A 16,937-nucleotide genomic window follows, 5' to 3' on the forward strand; every position below is an offset into this window, starting at 1 on the left:
TGGAAGCCAACGGAAGCTCGACTTACCGGGGGTCTTTGCGGCAGCTCCCCGTCTGGAGCTTCGACGGCCAGTGGCTGCTCAGTTTGTTCAGATTTCAGGTTATTGATGGGATTGTACCTAAGGTATTACGGCGAGGCTCTGTAGCAGTGACGGGCTCACCTTGAACTCACCTAGCTGCCGTCGACGCCGCCAGCTGTCGAGCGCTGCAACTCACTCCAAGGTTCCATGTCTGCTCAGTACTTGGCTGCGTAGCCTATTTATTCCGGAACCTAATTCTCACCTTGACTCGAGCTTCTCTGTTTCCTCTCCTTCTTCTCCTTTTTCTTCTTCTTCTTCTTCTTCATCATCATCATCATCATCATCTTTTCTCTTCGTCCCCGGTTCAACTCGCTCGCTCGCTCGCCCTGCACCGCACCGCACCATGGACCCGGGCCTCGCTAGCGGCAAGGCGACGGAGGCGAGTGCAGCTTCGTCATCGCCCGCCTCGGCAGATGCAGCCTCTTCCGCCCTGTCGTTATCGTCGTCGTCGTTGTCGTTGTCGCCAGCCACGGCTTCGGTCTCGCCAGATGCCGATGCGCGCATCATCTACGGCCGAGTCGACGCCGCAAACGAGGACAACATTGATCTGCTCAGCAGCGTCGCCGAACATGGCGCCCTGGGCCGGGCAAAGCTGCTGAGGCCGTCTGCGGCCCAACGGCGTGACGACGCCAATATGCAAGGTACTGCAGCTCCTGTGTGTGCGTGCGACGTCCTGTGCCCACCACACCAAACCCGGTCGCTTTGTGCTGCGCGCCGCCGAAATCTCCGAATTTCTTGGCCTCCCTCGTCTAATTTCCTCAGCTGTTTTATCCAGCTTTCTTTGAGCACCATCAGCTAATCTTGTGCTGTTCAGAGCGAGACACAGACGCTGCCGGCTCCAGCACTGCAGAGCAGACGGCGGCATCGCCCCTCAAGACCTCCGGTAAAGCCCCTCCACTGCTCGCCACGCCCGCCGAGCTCATTGACACGATCCTCTCCCATCTCTCGCCATGCGACCTCGCTGCCGTCTCTGCGACATGCCGCGCCCTGCGCCAGCATGCGCTCTCCGACCTGCTCTGGCAGCCCCTCGTCCAGCAAAACGTCCCTGCGATGCAGGTCACCAGCCCCGGCCCCTGCGCCAGCTTTCGCGAGCTGTATGCCGCCCACGATAGGGTCTGGTTCCTGCCAAAGTACAAGGTCTGGTTCTGCGATCGCGATCTCACGGGAAAACTGATCCTGGTGCGCTACGACCCCAGGCGTGGCTGCATCGAGGGCTACCAGCTGGTGGCCGTCAGCAACCAATCGACCTTTCAGCACTGGTCGGCAGATCACGACGTAATCATCCACAGCTTCTCGCCCGTGGTGAAGCTGCATCTCGACAAGCCCGTCCTGCAGTTCCGTGTCCAGGATCGGCAGGAGGATGGAGGCTTGTTCAAAAGGCCCGGCGCTAACCGCTTCGCCGACGAGATACCCATGAGGCTCGACGACCGCGTTGGCGGCATGTACAACAACTTCATGCTCACGAAGCCGCTGAGCTCCGAGGAGGCGGACCGGCGGGCGCACCTGGGCTACCCCTATGGCAACATGTGGCCGTCTCCCGTGATCCCGGCAAACCACTATGTGTCGGGCGATATAGAGCGCCGCGGCGTTGCTGCTCTGTCGTCCCGAGACCGACCTCAGACCAGAGCCGAGGTCTCTGACCAGACTTTCTGCATTCGCCAATGGATGCAGCTGACGGGCACTCCCGGCCCTCTTAGGTTTATGGGCGAGAGGGGTCTCGCCGGCGCGCTCCGAACCCTGGTCCGCGACCTGGTGGACGAGGAGGCGGCGGGCATCGGCATGGGAGGAGGCCTTGGGCTCCATATTGGCGAGGAGCTCATCACCTACTCGACCCTCGATCCGGCTCTCTACACCCCGACGCCGGAAAAGCCGTGGCGAGGCATCTGGGTGGGCGACTACAGCGGACACGGCTGCGAATTCCTGTTGATCCATCAGCCTGACGATCCACCTGCCACCGATGCCGAGCTGGGCGTTTTCCGCGACGAAAATGACAGCGATGAGGTGTGGGCGCAGAAGAGGCTGGATGCCAGGGTGTACAGAGGCCGCCTGGAGGGCATCAAGCTCACGGGTGACCCCAACGTGCCGAGGGGCGAATACACCTTCGTGGTCAATGATCTGGGCCCAGGTGGCCTCGTCGGAACAGCCACGGACGCCCAGTTCTCCGGGGCCAGAATGGTCAAAAGCGAAGGCCACATTGCCGCCACTGGCTTTCTCAGAGGTACGCAAGCACGAGCACCTTGTCGCCATGTTACGCTCGTTTCAAAGCCAAAACTCAAAGCCAAAACTAACAGTTCGGTGATAGATAAGTTCATTGAGAGCCAGCTAATCCTCATCAGCCACGACAAACTCGCTCAACACTGGGTTGGCTTCGGGCACATTAGCTTCCTGGAGAGGGTCAACATCGATCAGTTCCTTACGCCCTGAGGGGGGCTGGGGGATTCATCAGCTGAATGACAGTTCAACGATGGCATGTATGGAATGGGCGTTTGACTTTTCACGATGGACGATTTTACCACGATACCCGCTATGATGGAACATGGCCGTTTCTAATGATTGCTTTACTCAGGGAAAGGGGAATACAGGGATCGCATAGGATGTGGATGACGGCTATGCAAAGAACTCAATGCTGTCCTAGGTTTCGACGGCTGACTGTAACACGGCAGGTAACTCGCCAACTCATGAATGGAAGCTATTTTGTGAAAGTGTGTCATTTGATCATCGATAGCTAATTCATAAGATGGGCTGAAGATTCGACGTTATTAAGAGACAGAAGGCTGACCATACCTGTGCTAATTGAAGCATAGATGAAGCCATACATTGCTCGATCTACAACCCGGGATTCTCTTTCTTCTTGAGAAGAAGACGACTAGAGTTTATGCTGATTCCACTTTCAGGGTATAGGATATAATTGAGATGCAGAAGCGATGGTAGTCGGATCATATTCCCACAACCACCCAGCAGACTCTCCAAGGTACAACAAGATGATTGCAGTCATGAATATTCATAAATTCGCGCCTATCTGGCTTCATGTCCAAAGACTCGAGAACAATCAAGATTCCGACAAAACTGAAAGAAAGAAAGAAAGATATGTATCCTTCACTACCACCTCACACATCTTACTCCTGAAAGGTGCCTCGCAGAGGCAACCCGTCGTCATACTTGCCCTCCTCCTTCTTCATGTGCTTGTCAAAGCTCTGCGTCGACATCTGCACCTTGTCAAACAGCCTCCTGTCCAGCACAGGCGCAGCAGGCGGCAGCTGGCCCTTTGCGCGGGCGGCGTCGGCATCCTTGGTGTAGTTGTGCAGGGCCAGGCTCGAGGCGATCTGGAAGGCGTTTCGGATCTGGCGGCCGTTCCAGCAGCCGGTGGAGCGGGCGAGGTCCTCGTAGTGCTTTGTGGCAAACTCGAGGATCTCGTCGTCCTTGATGGCGAGGGCGGGCTCGCCGGTCATCTTGTGGCGCTCCGACTCCATGATCTTGAGCTTGGCAATGTTGAGGCGGAAGATTTCGGTGGTCTGGGTCTTGTCGAGGGGCGGGTAGTAGAGGGAGAGGTGGATGCGGGACTTGAAGGCCTCGTCGATGGTGCCGACGCGGTTGGTGGTGAGGAAGAGGAGGCCGTTGTAGTACTCGAGGACGCGGAGGAAGACAGAGACGAGGGCGTTGCGCGTCATGTCCTGCTTGGAGCGCTGGGAGAGGAAGACGTCGGCCTCGTCGAGCAGCAGGACGCAGTCCCAGAGGTGGGCCAGGCGGAAGACGTTCTTGAGGCGGGACTCGACCTCGTAGGGCGAGAGGCCGAGGTCGCCGCAGGTGATGACGAAGAGCGGCTTCTTGTTCTCCATGGCGACGGCCTCGGCGGTGGCCGTCTTGCCGACGCCGGGGACGCCGTGGAGCAGGACGACGAGGCCGCGGCCCTTGCCCTGGATGAGGTCCTGGCCGGGGCCCTCGGTGGCGGCGTCGACGTAGCGGCGCTCGAGCTCCTTCTTGCGGAAGTGGGACATGACGAGGCTGCGGACGACGTCCTTGTAGTCGCCGTGGATGCGGAGGTTCTCAAAGACGCCGACCTCGCGCCGGACGGGCTTGAGGAGGTTGAGGTCGATGGGCATGAAGCGGCGCTCGCGCAGGGCGTAGGCGAACATGCGCTTGGGCAGCAGCACGAGGTCCTCGTCGCGCAGCTTGAGGGCCTGGGCGTTGGCCTCGAAGTTGCGGGTGCCGCGCAGGCGGTTGCGCAAAAAGGTGTCGACGGCGAGGTTGTCGCGGCGCTGGCGGCTCTCGACGCCGTCGGCCTTTTGGATGATTTCCTTTTGCACGTACGACCGGTTCTGGCGGGCGCCGTCGAGCCACTTCTGGATGGGCATCTCGTCCTCGGCGATCTCGCAGCGGATGGACTTGCTGACGGCCAGCTGGTGGAAGTCGGGCCGCCAGTTGGGCATCTTCTGGTAGGCCTCGGTGAGGTCGACGATGACGTCGCTCTCGACGAACTCCGGGTGGCGCATCTTCTCGTAGTACTCGTTCTCGAGGATCTCCTGGTCGGGCTCGTTGCGGTGCGAGGGCGGGTTCCGCGTCAGCGTCCAGGCGTTGTGCTGCTGGTGGCGGTCCTCGAGGTAGTGCAGGAAGCGGCGGCCCTGGGCCTTGAGGCCGTCGATGAGCTCCTCGTGGCCGGGCTGGTAGCGCAGCGGGTAGCAGGGCAGCGAGTCGATGGAGCGCTCGCCGGCAAAGGCCTCGATCTCGAACTTGTTCTTGACGGCGCCAAAGGTCGAGCCGTCGTGGTCGACGTAGTAGGCCGAGATCTTGAACTTGTTGGAGTCGTCGACGTCGTCGAACTCGTCAAAGAAGCCCCAGCCGTTCTTGGGGTACGACGTCTCGGGCTGCGGCGCCTGCACGCGGTAGATGCGCCAGACCTCGTGGTAGCGGCCGCCGGCCTCGACGGCGGCCGGCATGTGGATGAGGTCGCCGACGCGGAAGAGGGACCACAGGTCGTCGAACTTTACCTTTTCGGCCGAGCTGTCGTCGAAGCGCGCGTACAGCGGCATGATCTCCTCGTCGATGAACTTGACGTAGCAGCGCATGTCGCGGAGCGCCTCGGGGCTGTCCATGAGGCCGTCGAAGTTTTCGTCGGCGTTGGAGTCGACCGAGGCAAGGGACTCGGTGTCGGACTTGTCATCTTCTTCTTCATCTTCAGTGTCGTCGGCGTGAAACACCGCCTCTTTGCTCACGGGGGCATCGACAAGGACCTCGGCCTCGTCGCTGGCGGCCGTGTCGGAGCCCTGCCCGTCGTCGAGCTCCTCGTAGTCCGCCCACTTCTCCTCCAGCGTGGCGAGCACCTCGCGCATCTTGGGCTGGAAGTACACCAGGGCCTTGAAGGGCCGCATGAAGGTGCGCGGCGTCGACCGCGACTCGGTGTCGTTGAGGAAGGACGTCAGGTGTCCGAGGACGGGCTGGGACTGGACGCGGATGCGCTGGATCTCCGTGTCCGAGGGCAGCAGCTCGTTGCGCTTCTCGCGCTTGACCTGGGCCAGGGGGTCGACGACGGCCTTCTTGCGGCGCTGGTCGCCGTGGTTGTCGTACAGGCTGAACCAGCTCTTGCGGACGCGGGCCGTCTCCTCGCTGCGGCGCAGGGCGCGCTCGCGCCGGATCTGGCCCTGCAGGCCGGGCCCCGCGACGAGCACCTCGACGGCGTAGTCGGGCTCGTCCTCGGCTTGGAAGCGGTTCTTGAAGTTTTCAAAGTTGACCTTGCGGACCTCGGGGATCTTGGGGCGCCACTTGGCGGCCACGCGGCGCCGGTCGGCCAGGATGCGCTCCCGGCGCTCGGCTTCTTCTTGGAGGGCCATCATGTCGAGGTCGTGCGGGCCGTAGGAGCGGGTGGAGCGACCGGCCGTGTTGCCGAAGCCGGTGTTGCCGGCGCCGCGGCGCGGGAGGGTCTTTCTGGTGGTTTGCTTGGTGCGAGCCATTGCTGCGGTGTTGGTGTTGTTGTTGTCTGGATAAGGGGATGGATGAGAGGGGGAAAAGGGGAGAGAGCAGGATGATAGGGATGGTGATGTTAAGGGGGGTGGAAAGGGGAGGGTGAGGGAGGACGGATGGTTGTGATGAAGGAATCAACAAAGGATCGAAGCCATATTAAATACAACTTGAACAACTCTACAAGTCAAGAGTCCTTCCACCGCAGCAGCAGCTGAGAACCGTGACTCACGCCGCGAGTGAAGGCAGCCAGGCAGCTACGGGCACCGGCCGTGAGACGAGAGAGCGGCAGCCAATCGACCTGCATGCGGCTTGCATGGAGTGCCAGGCAGGCAACCATCTAGTAATATTTTAGGCCTGTGCTCGAGGGCAGTGAAATGCAGATTGCATCTCTACTGAGTTAATACGTGTAGTTACTGGGATGATAAGAAGTGGGCGAAGGAGCTGGGTGCATTCGCTTGTGTAGCCGATCTCTGCTCACCTCCATCGTTAGTTTACAATGGAGAAGAAGCATGCAGATAGTGATCCCGGGGGAGGGGATTTGGGGAGTGACACGTTGTTGCTAGGCATCCATGCTTGCTTTAGCTCTTGTCAGATTGATAGTTGAGCTGCAACAGAGAGGTAGATGGTGTGATGATGACCGAGCATGAGAAGCATTGATGAAGTCGTAAGATGCCGTCCTCGAGCAATCAACCGTGTGCAGTCCTCATAGCCCTGTCTGCCTTAATACCACCTTGTGTTGATAGTGTAAGTCATACGATGTGCCCCGATTGACCAACCATTACAGCTGCCCGAGATCGATCGCACAAGGCTCCAGGAACGGCCCATACAAGAACCAAGCCTCTCTGCCTTCAACGTTATTGTCCAAAACGGCCTCAGTGCAATACTAACACAATTAGGCTCCCACGTCTCTCCCGTGTCCGTGCGTGAGGCTCTTCAAGTGTGCCTCATGGGCGAATCGGTAACTAGTCGACAGGCTTAAGACACACAGCCACCACGCCATCCCCACAACTTTGTGCCAGGGGGGGGAGCTGCAGCTCTCTCATGCCGGTGAATGCAGCCAATTGCTGTTGAATTCTCACATGGGAAGAGACGATAAGCAGAAGGAGGGAGTTTCATTGGCAACATGTCGTGAGTCCTGCATTGTTTTTGAAAACGTTGCGGTGAGTTGAAGGGTTGCTGCAGGTGGTTACCTTTGGCTTGGTTGCCTGTTCACATAGGCAAGGTAGGTTGATGTGCAGGGGGGGTCCTTGGCCGCGAGCCGCCGTGTTTGAGGCTGAATGTGAGTGAATGAGCACGACTTTTTCACCAGATCTGAACAGCTGCGTGAAAAGAGAGAAAGAGAGTGGATAGGAAAATGCACGATTGGATTCTGATGCTTGAATCATTCTCTGACTGTATATTGCTACCTTGTCCTAAGGGGCTCCTACCTAGGGATGCGTTGATGGCGTCGAGTTGATGAGATTGCTCTGATGGGTAGGATCTCTTGTAGGTGACCTTGTTTGGGCCACAAGTTACAGAAGTCAGAGACGCAAAGACGCAGACTGGAATCACGGAGAGCTCTGAGTAGAATTGACGGCTGGCCAGCAAGTGAACTTATCATGCGGGACTATCATCAATCTAGCACTACAATTATATCTTGCCATAGCTCCGGTCAGTTTCCCTCGTCATTCACGCACTGCTATGACCCATCTTCTCCTACACTGTCAGATTCATAACCGAGGATGTGATTCTATAGTAAACAGGGTATCATCAATTCAGTATTAGTAGGTAGGTATGGCAAGTACAAGACTCTAAGCTGAAATATCTAACTGTTCGCCAATGCAAGGCACAACACCCCCCCTTTCTTGACAAGAGGAGAAAAAAGTAAAAAGAAAACAAGGGTAAAAGCAAGAAAATCCCCAACCACTGCGCTTTCTAATAGGTATAGACGAGGCACCACAATATTATCAATCATCAGAACTCATCACTCTTTTAATCATACACAGATCCCTTGGACCACTTGGACCCAGCCCTGATCCTCTTTCCATACCGATAAAAGAAAAAGGGCACAGGAATCAGCAGGGCCGCGAACCCGCCCGTGATGCTCGAGCCGGGCCCGACGCCAATGTTATGGAACATGGGCCCGACAACGAGCGGAAAGGCGCCGGCAAAGCAGGACCGAAGAAACGTGTTGGCCGCCACGGCCGAAGCGGCGTACGTCTGGAACGTGTCCACCAGGTAGTTGAGCGCCGCCTGGAAGATGGTGAAGAAGCCGGTGCCCAGCATGACGAGGCCGATGCAGGGCACGATCCAGTGGATGTCGCGCTGGGCGCCCGTCCAGCCCAGCAGGAACTGGCCGCCGCTGAAGAGCAGCGAGCCGATCATCATCGGGGGCAGCCGCTTCTCGGGGACCGCGCGGTTGCCGGCGGCGTAGTAGGCCTTGTTGTACAGCAGCTGGTTGTAGACGTTTGCGCCGCAGCCGAAGACGGCGCCGAGGAAGATGCACAAGAAGGGCAGCGTGGCGTTGAGCGGGTTCCAGCCGCGGATCTCGCGGAAGATGATGGGGATGCCGCCGAGCTGCATGTACAGGATGCCGTAGCAGAAGCTGGCGTAGAGGGCGACGAGGAAGCAGATTGGGGTGAGGAGCAGCTGGACGGGGCGGACGAGGAACTTCTTGCACAGGTCCTTGACGTTGACGTCCCACTCCTCGAACTTTGCGTGCAGCGCCCAGTTGCCGCTCTCGTGGCGCAGGCGGCGCGCCTTGTAGACGAGCAGCTTGGGCGGGTAGCTCTCGTCGATGAAGACGACGGCGATGACGAGGACAAAGGCCTGCAGGATGCCGGTGAGGTACTCGGTCCAGCGCCAGCCGAGGGAGGCCTGCTCTGCCACGGCGGCAGATACAATGGGGCCTTTGGGAGATGTGGGTTAGCTGGGAAACAAAGGGACAACCCGGGGGTGATTTTTGAACCCGTCGTTATTTGTATAGGGGGGGGGGGACTCACCTAACGAAGGGCCTCCAACGACGGCCATTGCGTATCCAGCCATGGCAATGCCTCTGTATGCCGGCGAGTACAAGTCGCCCAAGACGCCTCCCGTGTTCGTGACCGGCGCAGACGAGAAGAAGGCGCCAAAGAAGCGCGTCAGCATCAGCGTCTGCAGGTCCTTGGCCGTGGCGCTGCCGAAGCTGAAGCAGATGGCCACCAGCATGGGAGCCATGACGGCGATGCGCCGGCCATAGACCTCGCTCAGCGGCGCCCACAGCAAGGGGCCGACTCCGAAGCCGAAGAGAAACAGCGTCGTCCCCAGCGTCGCCACCTGGGTTCCAACGTGGAACTCCTGGGCGACCTGGATCGTGCCCGCCGAGTAGGACGACGACGCCCAGGTCGCCGTCATGGTCACGAAGCCATAGAGGGCCGTGGTCAGCACCTTTTTGTGCGTGGGCCAGTTCAGCGGGTGGTAAGGGTCGTCAGGCCCGTCAAAGTCGACAATCTGGTCCTCCGTCGTCGGGATGTGCGCCAGCGGGTGCGTGAACTGGATGGGAGGCCGCGAGCGCAGCCGCGACAGGACCGTGTCTCGCCGCGACAGCGTCTGGTCCAGGGCCGTGCCCGTCCCCCGAGCAGATCCCGGCCGCGATCGGTCTCTGCTGGTCCGGGACGCGTGAGACCGGATCTCGCGAAGCGCCGGGCGGTGGCCGTCCAGGTCGTCGGCCTTTTCCTGCTCGTCCCCTGGGCTCGCGCTGCGCTCCATCTCCTCTTCGGAGCTGTCAGAGAGCGTGGCGGTATCACGGACTTCGGATCGGGATCGGGACCGGGACCGGGATCGCGGCCGTCCACGGGCCTGCTCTTCGTCGTCTGGCATGGTGAGAGCGTTTAGAGCACGCGAGGTGCATTTGCTAAAAAGCAGCCAGATCCAACAATGATGAAGCGACTTGATCTTGGCGCATCACCAGATTCCGGATCGTGAGCCAAGGACGGAGCATCCATTTATATAAGTGCCTGACTAGCGGTAAATCTTGCCGGGAAGAGGCATGCAGAGTCCCTGGGGCTGTAAGAACGCAAAAAGCCGAAAGCCGGAAGGGAAAGAAATCCCACAAGACCCTTTCGACCGCTGATTTCTAACAGCAAACGACCCAGAAGCGATAGTAATCCAGCCAACAATGGGCAAGGAATATTAACAGAAGGGGGACAAGAAGAAGAAGAAAAAATCTGATCCCAGTCGCCTTCGAACGTCTTGCCGTCGTTATTCCCGGTCCACTTCCCGGCTCAACGATGCCGAATGGTTTAGGGGGGGGGGGGGGCTCGAGTTGACGTCAATGCCCGGCTCGATGCCACAAAGAGAGGGAGGCGGCGAAAGATGTAAAGGCGAGCCGAGGACGGGGCCGATGCGACTCCGTTGCAGTGAGTTTGCATGGCAGCCATTGGTCACAGGATGGGGGAAGATTGGGGAGCTTGTCCGTTTGTCTGTCTGTCTGGATGGGTAGACGCCGATTTAGCCCGTCTTTATTCGGCTACTTGCTTGATAATGCTGACCTGGGCGCAGGTTCTCGTGGTTGGTTGGCCAGGGCATCCAGATAGAGCTACACGATGTACAGTACAAGTAACTACGGCAAGGGGCTAACTGCAACTGGTCAATGACAAGGTAGGGGGGCAGGGGCCTGAAGGCATCGAGTGTCACCCTCTCTGGTGAGATCCGGTCATGGCTCTGGTGTTGAGGTCAAGTGGACATGTCGTGACCGAGTCCCCTTGCCGAGGAAATCGATCCATCCCTTGTCAGCTAATGGTGGGACCAGCCCTGCAGCCCGCCTGGGCTCGGATCTGGCGCTTTTTCTTTGTTAGTTGGTCGATTGTTGGTTGAAGCCGTGAGACTTGGGCATCACCAGCCACGGCAATCTACATACTATCCCATGGACTACACCAGGCGATCGAGCCAATGCCAAGACAGCACGGGAATCGCTCATCAAACGGCTCTACCTCCATAACACTTGCAAACCGAATTTCAGTTGGCTCCTCGACTGCTGGTGAGGCTGTGGTTCATATTTCTCTATACCCATCAAGGGGAGGCCTTTCCCCACTACCCTACATTGTTGACCATAGGTATGTATGTACGACGCAGCGAAAAGGAGAACAACTCAACCAAAGACAGCCCCCTTTTCACCGCTGACAGACTGGTCATTTTGACAAGATGCCGTCACATCAAGGGTGGTACAAGTATTTTCACTTATTTACCTACATATGTACTCTTATCGAAGATAGTCATTCAAAGTTGTGAGCCAATATGGACATAAATGGTTCTCGGCTTCTAAGAACAAATCATATTGCATAGACCAACTGCCAGAACATGGTAAAAAAAAAAAAAAAAAGGGCAGCATGCCATAGCAATGCTTCAAAAAACTGCAAAAATCAAACCGAGTCAAGACAGACCTTGAGCTATCACACGCATTCGAATGTCGAGACCAAGATCCAGAGAGAGGAAAAAAATGAAAGCTGACGAGAGTGGGACTCGAACCCACGCGGATTGCTCCACCAGGAATTGCTGTTAAGGTAGCCTTAACCTGACGCCATAACCAACTCGGCCATCTCGCCGATTTCATGCACATGTGTGTCCTATTACCGTATATGGAGGGTGCATTGCAGGGAAATTGTTGCATCTTCAGACATTCTTTGCTTGTCAATGCCTCTTCATAGTATAGTAGGACGTTCACTGTCAAGGGCAATCTTTTTTGTTTTTACTGTCAGAGAAGAACAATTTGAGACCTTTGACTATTGGAAACAGCAAAGACGCTCAGAATCGCTTACAAGGCGCTTCAAAGAAAAAATGAACTCATGCTACGGCTGGAGCAGATACACCTACCTACCCAGAGTCAAATAATTTATATCAGGAGCCTCTATTCCGAATCCTTAAACGCCCCCAGCTTAAACAGCCTCTTTGCATTATCCTTGCCAATCTTCCGCACATCCTCCTCATTCTTCAACGTCACTCCATCATACCAGTCACACGCATCCCCAAACGACTCAAACGGATAGTCAATCGAGAACAAGATCCGGTCCGCACCGCCCAGCTCCGTGATGCAATACTCCAGCGTCGGCGTCGAAAAGTGCCCGCTCGTCGTGATCCAGATGTTGTGCGCAAAGTACTCCCGAATCGTCTTCTTGCAGTCAAGGCCCAGCGGCTTCTTGACGTCCTCGAACCAGTGGTTGATCCTCCACAGGTCAAAGGGAATGTGCTCGCCCAGGTGGCCGATGATGACCTGCAGCTTGGGATGCCGGTCAAAGACGCCGTTGGTGACCATGCCGAGGAGATGCAGGCTCACGCCCTGGGCGAAGCTGAGAGGCGGGCCGATGAGCCACTTGCGCTTGGCCCAGAGCTTGTCGTGGATGGTTCCCGTGGGATTCCGCGGGTGCAGGTAAAAGGGGACGTCGAGCTCGGTGACGGCGGCCCAGAAGACGTCCCACTCGGGGCCGTCGTAGAAGATCATGTCGTCTCCGTCGTCGCCGGCTCGCTGCGTGTCGTTGACGAGGGCGCCCTTGAAGCCCAGCTGGGTGACGCATCGTCTCAACTCGGCCGCTGCCTCGGCAGGATCATGCATAGAGAGCGTGCTATGTATAGGTAGGTGCCCACGGTCAGCAGCTGCAAGCCTTGAGGCATGGAATATCAAAAAGTGCCCCATGCGTTGTCTTAGCACTCACGCCAAAGCGCCGAATCGATCCGGATGGTCCTTGATGGCACCCGCAATGTAGTCGTTGATTTCTACAGCAAAGGCCTGCGCTTCCTTGCTGTCCCAGATATCCTGCACGCCCGGTGCCGTGTACGAGAGTAATGTGTAGCCCACGCCGTGCTTGTCCATGTAGGCGATGCGCGTGTTGGTGATGTCTGTCATTTCGTGTGCGTGCTTGTCAGGGTTGACGGCGAAGAGCGAAGCCCACCACCTCGTCTTTTCCTGCATGCGAGGGAGGGCGAATGCCTCTTCCAGAGCTACCTTGCCGAGCATCTTGGTTGGTGTTTCTGAGTATATACGAGGACAATTCTATAGACGCAAGAATAGACAGAAAACTGATGGCAACGAATTTGAAAAAAGGGGTTGTAAGTCCATGCACACAGGTTGATACAGTCACTGTTATAAGAAAGAACCAGCCGGCCTTTACATACTCATCGGCACCGAATATTGTTGCAACTCCCACACGACAAAACGGGCACAAGACGGGAGCTTACAACGCCAGGACTTGCACCCCTCATCTGCTGTCCCTCTTCCGCTCAATGGCGGCTCAAGCCCCTAGCAACTCAATACTATTCTGGCGACTATCGGCGGATGACGTCTCAATCCACGAAGGGGGTTTAATTGTAGGTAGTAGCCCCATCAACAGATCGAAGCTAGGAGTGGACTTGGATCCCGATGATGGAGTCTCCCGCGCTCCGCCACACGAGCTAAGGGCTTCTGGAGGAGCGGGCTGCAGTGGGTATCGACGGCTGATGGGTCTGGAGATGGTTGGGATTTGATCCGAGAGGATCTCAGAGGAGGATGCGGGGGAGGGTGAGCCGGGTGTCTTTACCGCACAGTATATTTCGAGTATGAGACAGCTGGCGGATACGGTCACCTCATCAACCCTCTATCTGTTCAATCAAGCAAGACGCCGGCATCTCATCTCATCTCACCGGTGCTGGCAGATTGACCGCGTCATCGCTTGAGATAACGGCAGACATGCTCAAGCAAGGGATACATGCTCTGAACAAGTAGCTGGCCACCACCCCTGAGCATGCTCATCGCGCAAGCTCCGACGACCCGAGCATTCAGGATGAGCACCCGACCTCCCGCCAACAACGACTCTCCCAAAGCCGCCCCTTCATACTCACGCCAGATCGGATAACCCCCTATCCAGCCACTGTTCGCATCTGTCCATACAAGGCAAGCTATCGCGCGCGAGCCGACAAAGAAGAGCGCGAGATGCCACGCCCAAAAGTCCACCCGAGCCAGCGCCAGCGCGCCGCAGAGGCATGCAATTTCTGCCGCGCCTCTAAGAAGCGATGCAGTGCCACCGTTCCCTGCACCGCCTGCCAGAGGCGCGGCATCGGTGACTCGTGCCATCTCACCCACCGGCCTCGAGGCTTCCGCGCGGCGCCGCTGCCGCTGCCGCATCCGCCCCGGACACGGGCTTCGGCTCCGGCTCCGGAGCAGGTCCCGGGGTCGCCGAGCGGTGGAGACTGCGTCCCGGATGTCCTTCTTGGCGATGGTGCGTCGATGAACGATTCGGCGTGGGATCGAGAGGGGTTTGGACAGATGGATGCTCCCGAGTGGTGCTCGGTGAACGGCGGCGATGCCGACGGGAGCTATCGACCGCTTACACCGTCGGATTCTCGTGTGAGCGTCCCTGAGGGGACTGCCAGCCGATCTGCACGCCAGTCAGCACGCCAGTCAAGAGCACGGCGAAGTTCTCCTGCTCCGGAACCAGAGTCTCATGCTCGTATGCTTCTGAATCTACGAGGAGAACGAGGTACGTCGTGCTGTGTCTGATGGAATCGGAATGTTTGTCCATGTGAAGCTGACACGCCAGCCTTTAGTGTACATTGGCGAGGCTGCGTCTTTGTCCTTTCTCCAGCTGATACGAGATACCGTAACGGCACAGATCGGACCGTCACAGTTCTCTCATAATGAGAAGCGCGATAGTATGCTGGAGATGGAGCCTTCTGCGGCGGAGTCGAGCGGCTTGGGGACGGCCAGTTGTAACATTGACCTGGAGGGCAGTCTGCTGTATACACGGACATTTGAAGCTGCTGTGAGTACGCCCTTGACATACCTTGGCTTCCACATAGGGAGAGGATGATGCTAACAGTACATTAGACTGGCGGCCTATTGGACGTCTTTGGGCCAACAGAAATTGAAGATCTTCTCGTGAAAACCAAAACTGACGAGGCTCAATCCCTCAACCCGTGCCAGCATGCCTCCATCGACCTCGTCATAGCCATTGGCGCTCAGTGCAAGTCCCCCCTCGAAGCGCAGCAGGTCGGGCCACCGTATTTTCGACAAGCACAGCAGCGTGCCTTTGCCGGCATGCTGGAGGATCCAAACGTCGACATGGTTCGCGCATTTCTCCTCATGGCCTTTTACATGCTCGGCCACTGCCGGAGAAATACGGCGTTCATGTACTTGGGCATCGCGGCGAGAGCTGCGGTTGCTCTGGGGATGCACAGCCCCCATTCTTACACGGACTTGAAGGATCCCGTGTGTCAACATAGGTAGGCTGAAGTCGGTCATCTCATGGTCTTCTTTTTTCAAGGCTGACGAAGGCATAGGCTTCACATTTGGATGAGTCTCTGTGTTCTGGATATGCTTGTGAGCTCTATCCTGGGGAGGCCGCCTGCTACAGCTGGCCTCAGGGCGGAGCTTGACGCCGCAATCATCGGTTCCAACAGTTCGTCAGCTACGCGCCAAAGTCCACGAACCGCTGGCCTCTTTGCATCATACGAAATACTCACCATCATAAACGAAAGCATCGAAGCACTCTACGGCAGAAAAGTCTCCTCAACCATCACGGTGGAGCCGTACTTGAGCAAAATCGAAGCCTGGAGCAAACGCCTGCCCAGCTTTCTCCGCAACCCTCTCACGACGAGAGGAGATGCTTCTACCCAGAAAGCTGCAACGGACAGCATACACGTTGCCTGTCTCTACTACTTTGCCATTACTCTGGTCACTCGGCCCGTGCTGATATCGAGACTCACTTCTCGCCCAGATGTTTCCACGCCTTCGTCCTCTCCCCTGGCGTCTGCCTGTCTTGATGCGGGAGTGTATCTCATACAGGCGTGTTCAGAGGCGCATAAATCTGGGCTACTGCTGGGGAATATGTGCATCTTGAAGTAAGTCGTTCTTCTCCTGCTCCGTGCGAAACCTAGTAACGGGGAATAGAGCTCTCATATTTGCCGCTGGCCTCATACTCGGATTCGACATGTTTGCGAAAAAGGAGCTCGACTACGAAGTCGAAGTAGCCTTTCGCAGCGCCAAAGACGTTCTCGATTTCCTGGGCGTCCAAAGCCCCCAGGCTAGTCATTACTCTGAAATCCTCGGCCTATTGTCTAATGCAATCATGAAGCGACGCATGGAACTGTCATCGCGGCCTCGAAGCAAATACGTCGGGAAGCTATTTTCCTTTAATAGAGAGGGCCATTCGGACCACGATGACAGCGCTGGAAACGATGAAGCGCTGACTTTTGATGACCGTATCAGTACTACAGGAGTCACGGCTAGAGAGGTTGTTGGTGAAGTTTGGGGTGCAGATATGCCGGCCCAGGCGGCGGAGATGGGGGGAGACGTGTTGCGAGGTTGGGACGGGTTGGAGCTGTCTCAGTGGGATAGCTTTCCTTTCTTTAATCCGCGGGCGTTTGGGTTCTGATATGGCTATCATGGGGGAATGGCCTTCACTACTGAGGAGGGGATAGCCAATGCAATCATCTTGTTGAAGCTCATGCGCTGTGGAGGTCTCGGTATGAGAACGAAACTATGAGACCCATATGCAGCGGTAAGGATCTTGCTGCGCATGGGAGAGAAAGTAGTTCAAGTGATACATCATCTTTCTTATCAACACTGAAACTGCAATTGTGTATTCCACAGTGCGTCGGATAAAGCACTCTATTGGTGTCTTATCGGCTTGGTGATGAGGTGTGACAGGCACAGAAGTGCGTACACATTGCATCCCGTGCCTACCCAGCACGTCGTCATCCAACAGCCAAAACTTTGCATTCCTGTCCCGAATACGCCGGGATCAGACAGTTTGGAGCTTGCATATACGACAGAAGAGGAAAATTCCCGACCCAGTCGGACGGGATCAGACATGCGCCCCTTTCTGCGGCTTACACCAAACCATGGAGCGGCTATGGCACCTCCATCGAACAAGGGGCGCAGCCGCCAACATCCGCGATAAGCCTCTCAGCTTGGACAC

The 16,937-nt window shown here is 57.1% G+C and overlaps 5 protein-coding genes across 5 annotated transcripts; 2 read left to right on the forward strand and 3 right to left on the reverse strand.

The window, feature by feature from the left end:
• Positions 1–426: 426 nt before the first annotated feature.
• On the forward strand, positions 427–2,697 carry TRIREDRAFT_48653 (uncharacterized protein). The gene is made up of 3 exons (XM_006965652.1): positions 427–719; positions 893–2,296; positions 2,381–2,697. Exons 1-3 carry the CDS (start codon positions 713–715, stop codon positions 2,500–2,502), a joined length of 1,533 nt encoding a protein of 510 aa, XP_006965714.1. The 5' UTR covers positions 427–712; the 3' UTR covers positions 2,503–2,697.
• A 368-nt stretch (positions 2,698–3,065) lies between these two features.
• Positions 3,066–5,975, reverse strand: TRIREDRAFT_122124 (uncharacterized protein). Its single transcript, XM_006965804.1, has 2 exons — positions 5,374–5,975; positions 3,066–5,283 (listed from the first exon to the last, which is right to left on the reverse strand). The coding sequence occupies exons 1-2, from the start codon at positions 5,904–5,906 to the stop codon at positions 3,195–3,197; spliced, it is 2,622 nt and encodes an 873-aa protein (XP_006965866.1). The 5' UTR covers positions 5,907–5,975; the 3' UTR covers positions 3,066–3,194.
• A 2,029-nt stretch (positions 5,976–8,004) lies between these two features.
• TRIREDRAFT_62747 (uncharacterized protein) lies at positions 8,005–9,759 on the reverse strand (the record flags this gene model as incomplete). The annotated part of the gene is made up of 2 exons (XM_006965805.1): positions 8,005–8,921; positions 9,015–9,759. 2 exons carry the CDS (start codon positions 9,757–9,759, stop codon positions 8,005–8,007), a joined length of 1,662 nt encoding a protein of 553 aa, XP_006965867.1.
• Positions 9,760–11,896: 2,137 nt separating this feature from the next.
• On the reverse strand, positions 11,897–13,000 carry TRIREDRAFT_62576 (uncharacterized protein; the record flags this gene model as incomplete). The annotated part of the gene is made up of 2 exons (XM_006965806.1): positions 11,897–12,608; positions 12,699–13,000. 2 exons carry the CDS (start codon positions 12,998–13,000, stop codon positions 11,897–11,899), a joined length of 1,014 nt encoding a protein of 337 aa, XP_006965868.1.
• A 951-nt stretch (positions 13,001–13,951) lies between these two features.
• Positions 13,952–16,391, forward strand: TRIREDRAFT_62244 (uncharacterized protein; the record flags this gene model as incomplete). Its single annotated transcript, XM_006965653.1, has 6 exons — positions 13,952–14,212; positions 14,499–14,780; positions 14,846–15,228; positions 15,292–15,858; positions 15,908–16,224; positions 16,309–16,391. 6 exons carry the CDS (start codon positions 13,952–13,954, stop codon positions 16,389–16,391), a joined length of 1,893 nt encoding a protein of 630 aa, XP_006965715.1.
• Between the last annotated feature and the right edge of the window lie 546 nt (positions 16,392–16,937).

Source organism: Trichoderma reesei, assembly GCF_000167675.1.
Source record: "Trichoderma reesei QM6a unplaced genomic scaffold TRIREscaffold_10, whole genome shotgun sequence".
Lineage (NCBI taxonomy): Eukaryota > Fungi > Ascomycota > Sordariomycetes > Hypocreales > Hypocreaceae > Trichoderma > Trichoderma reesei.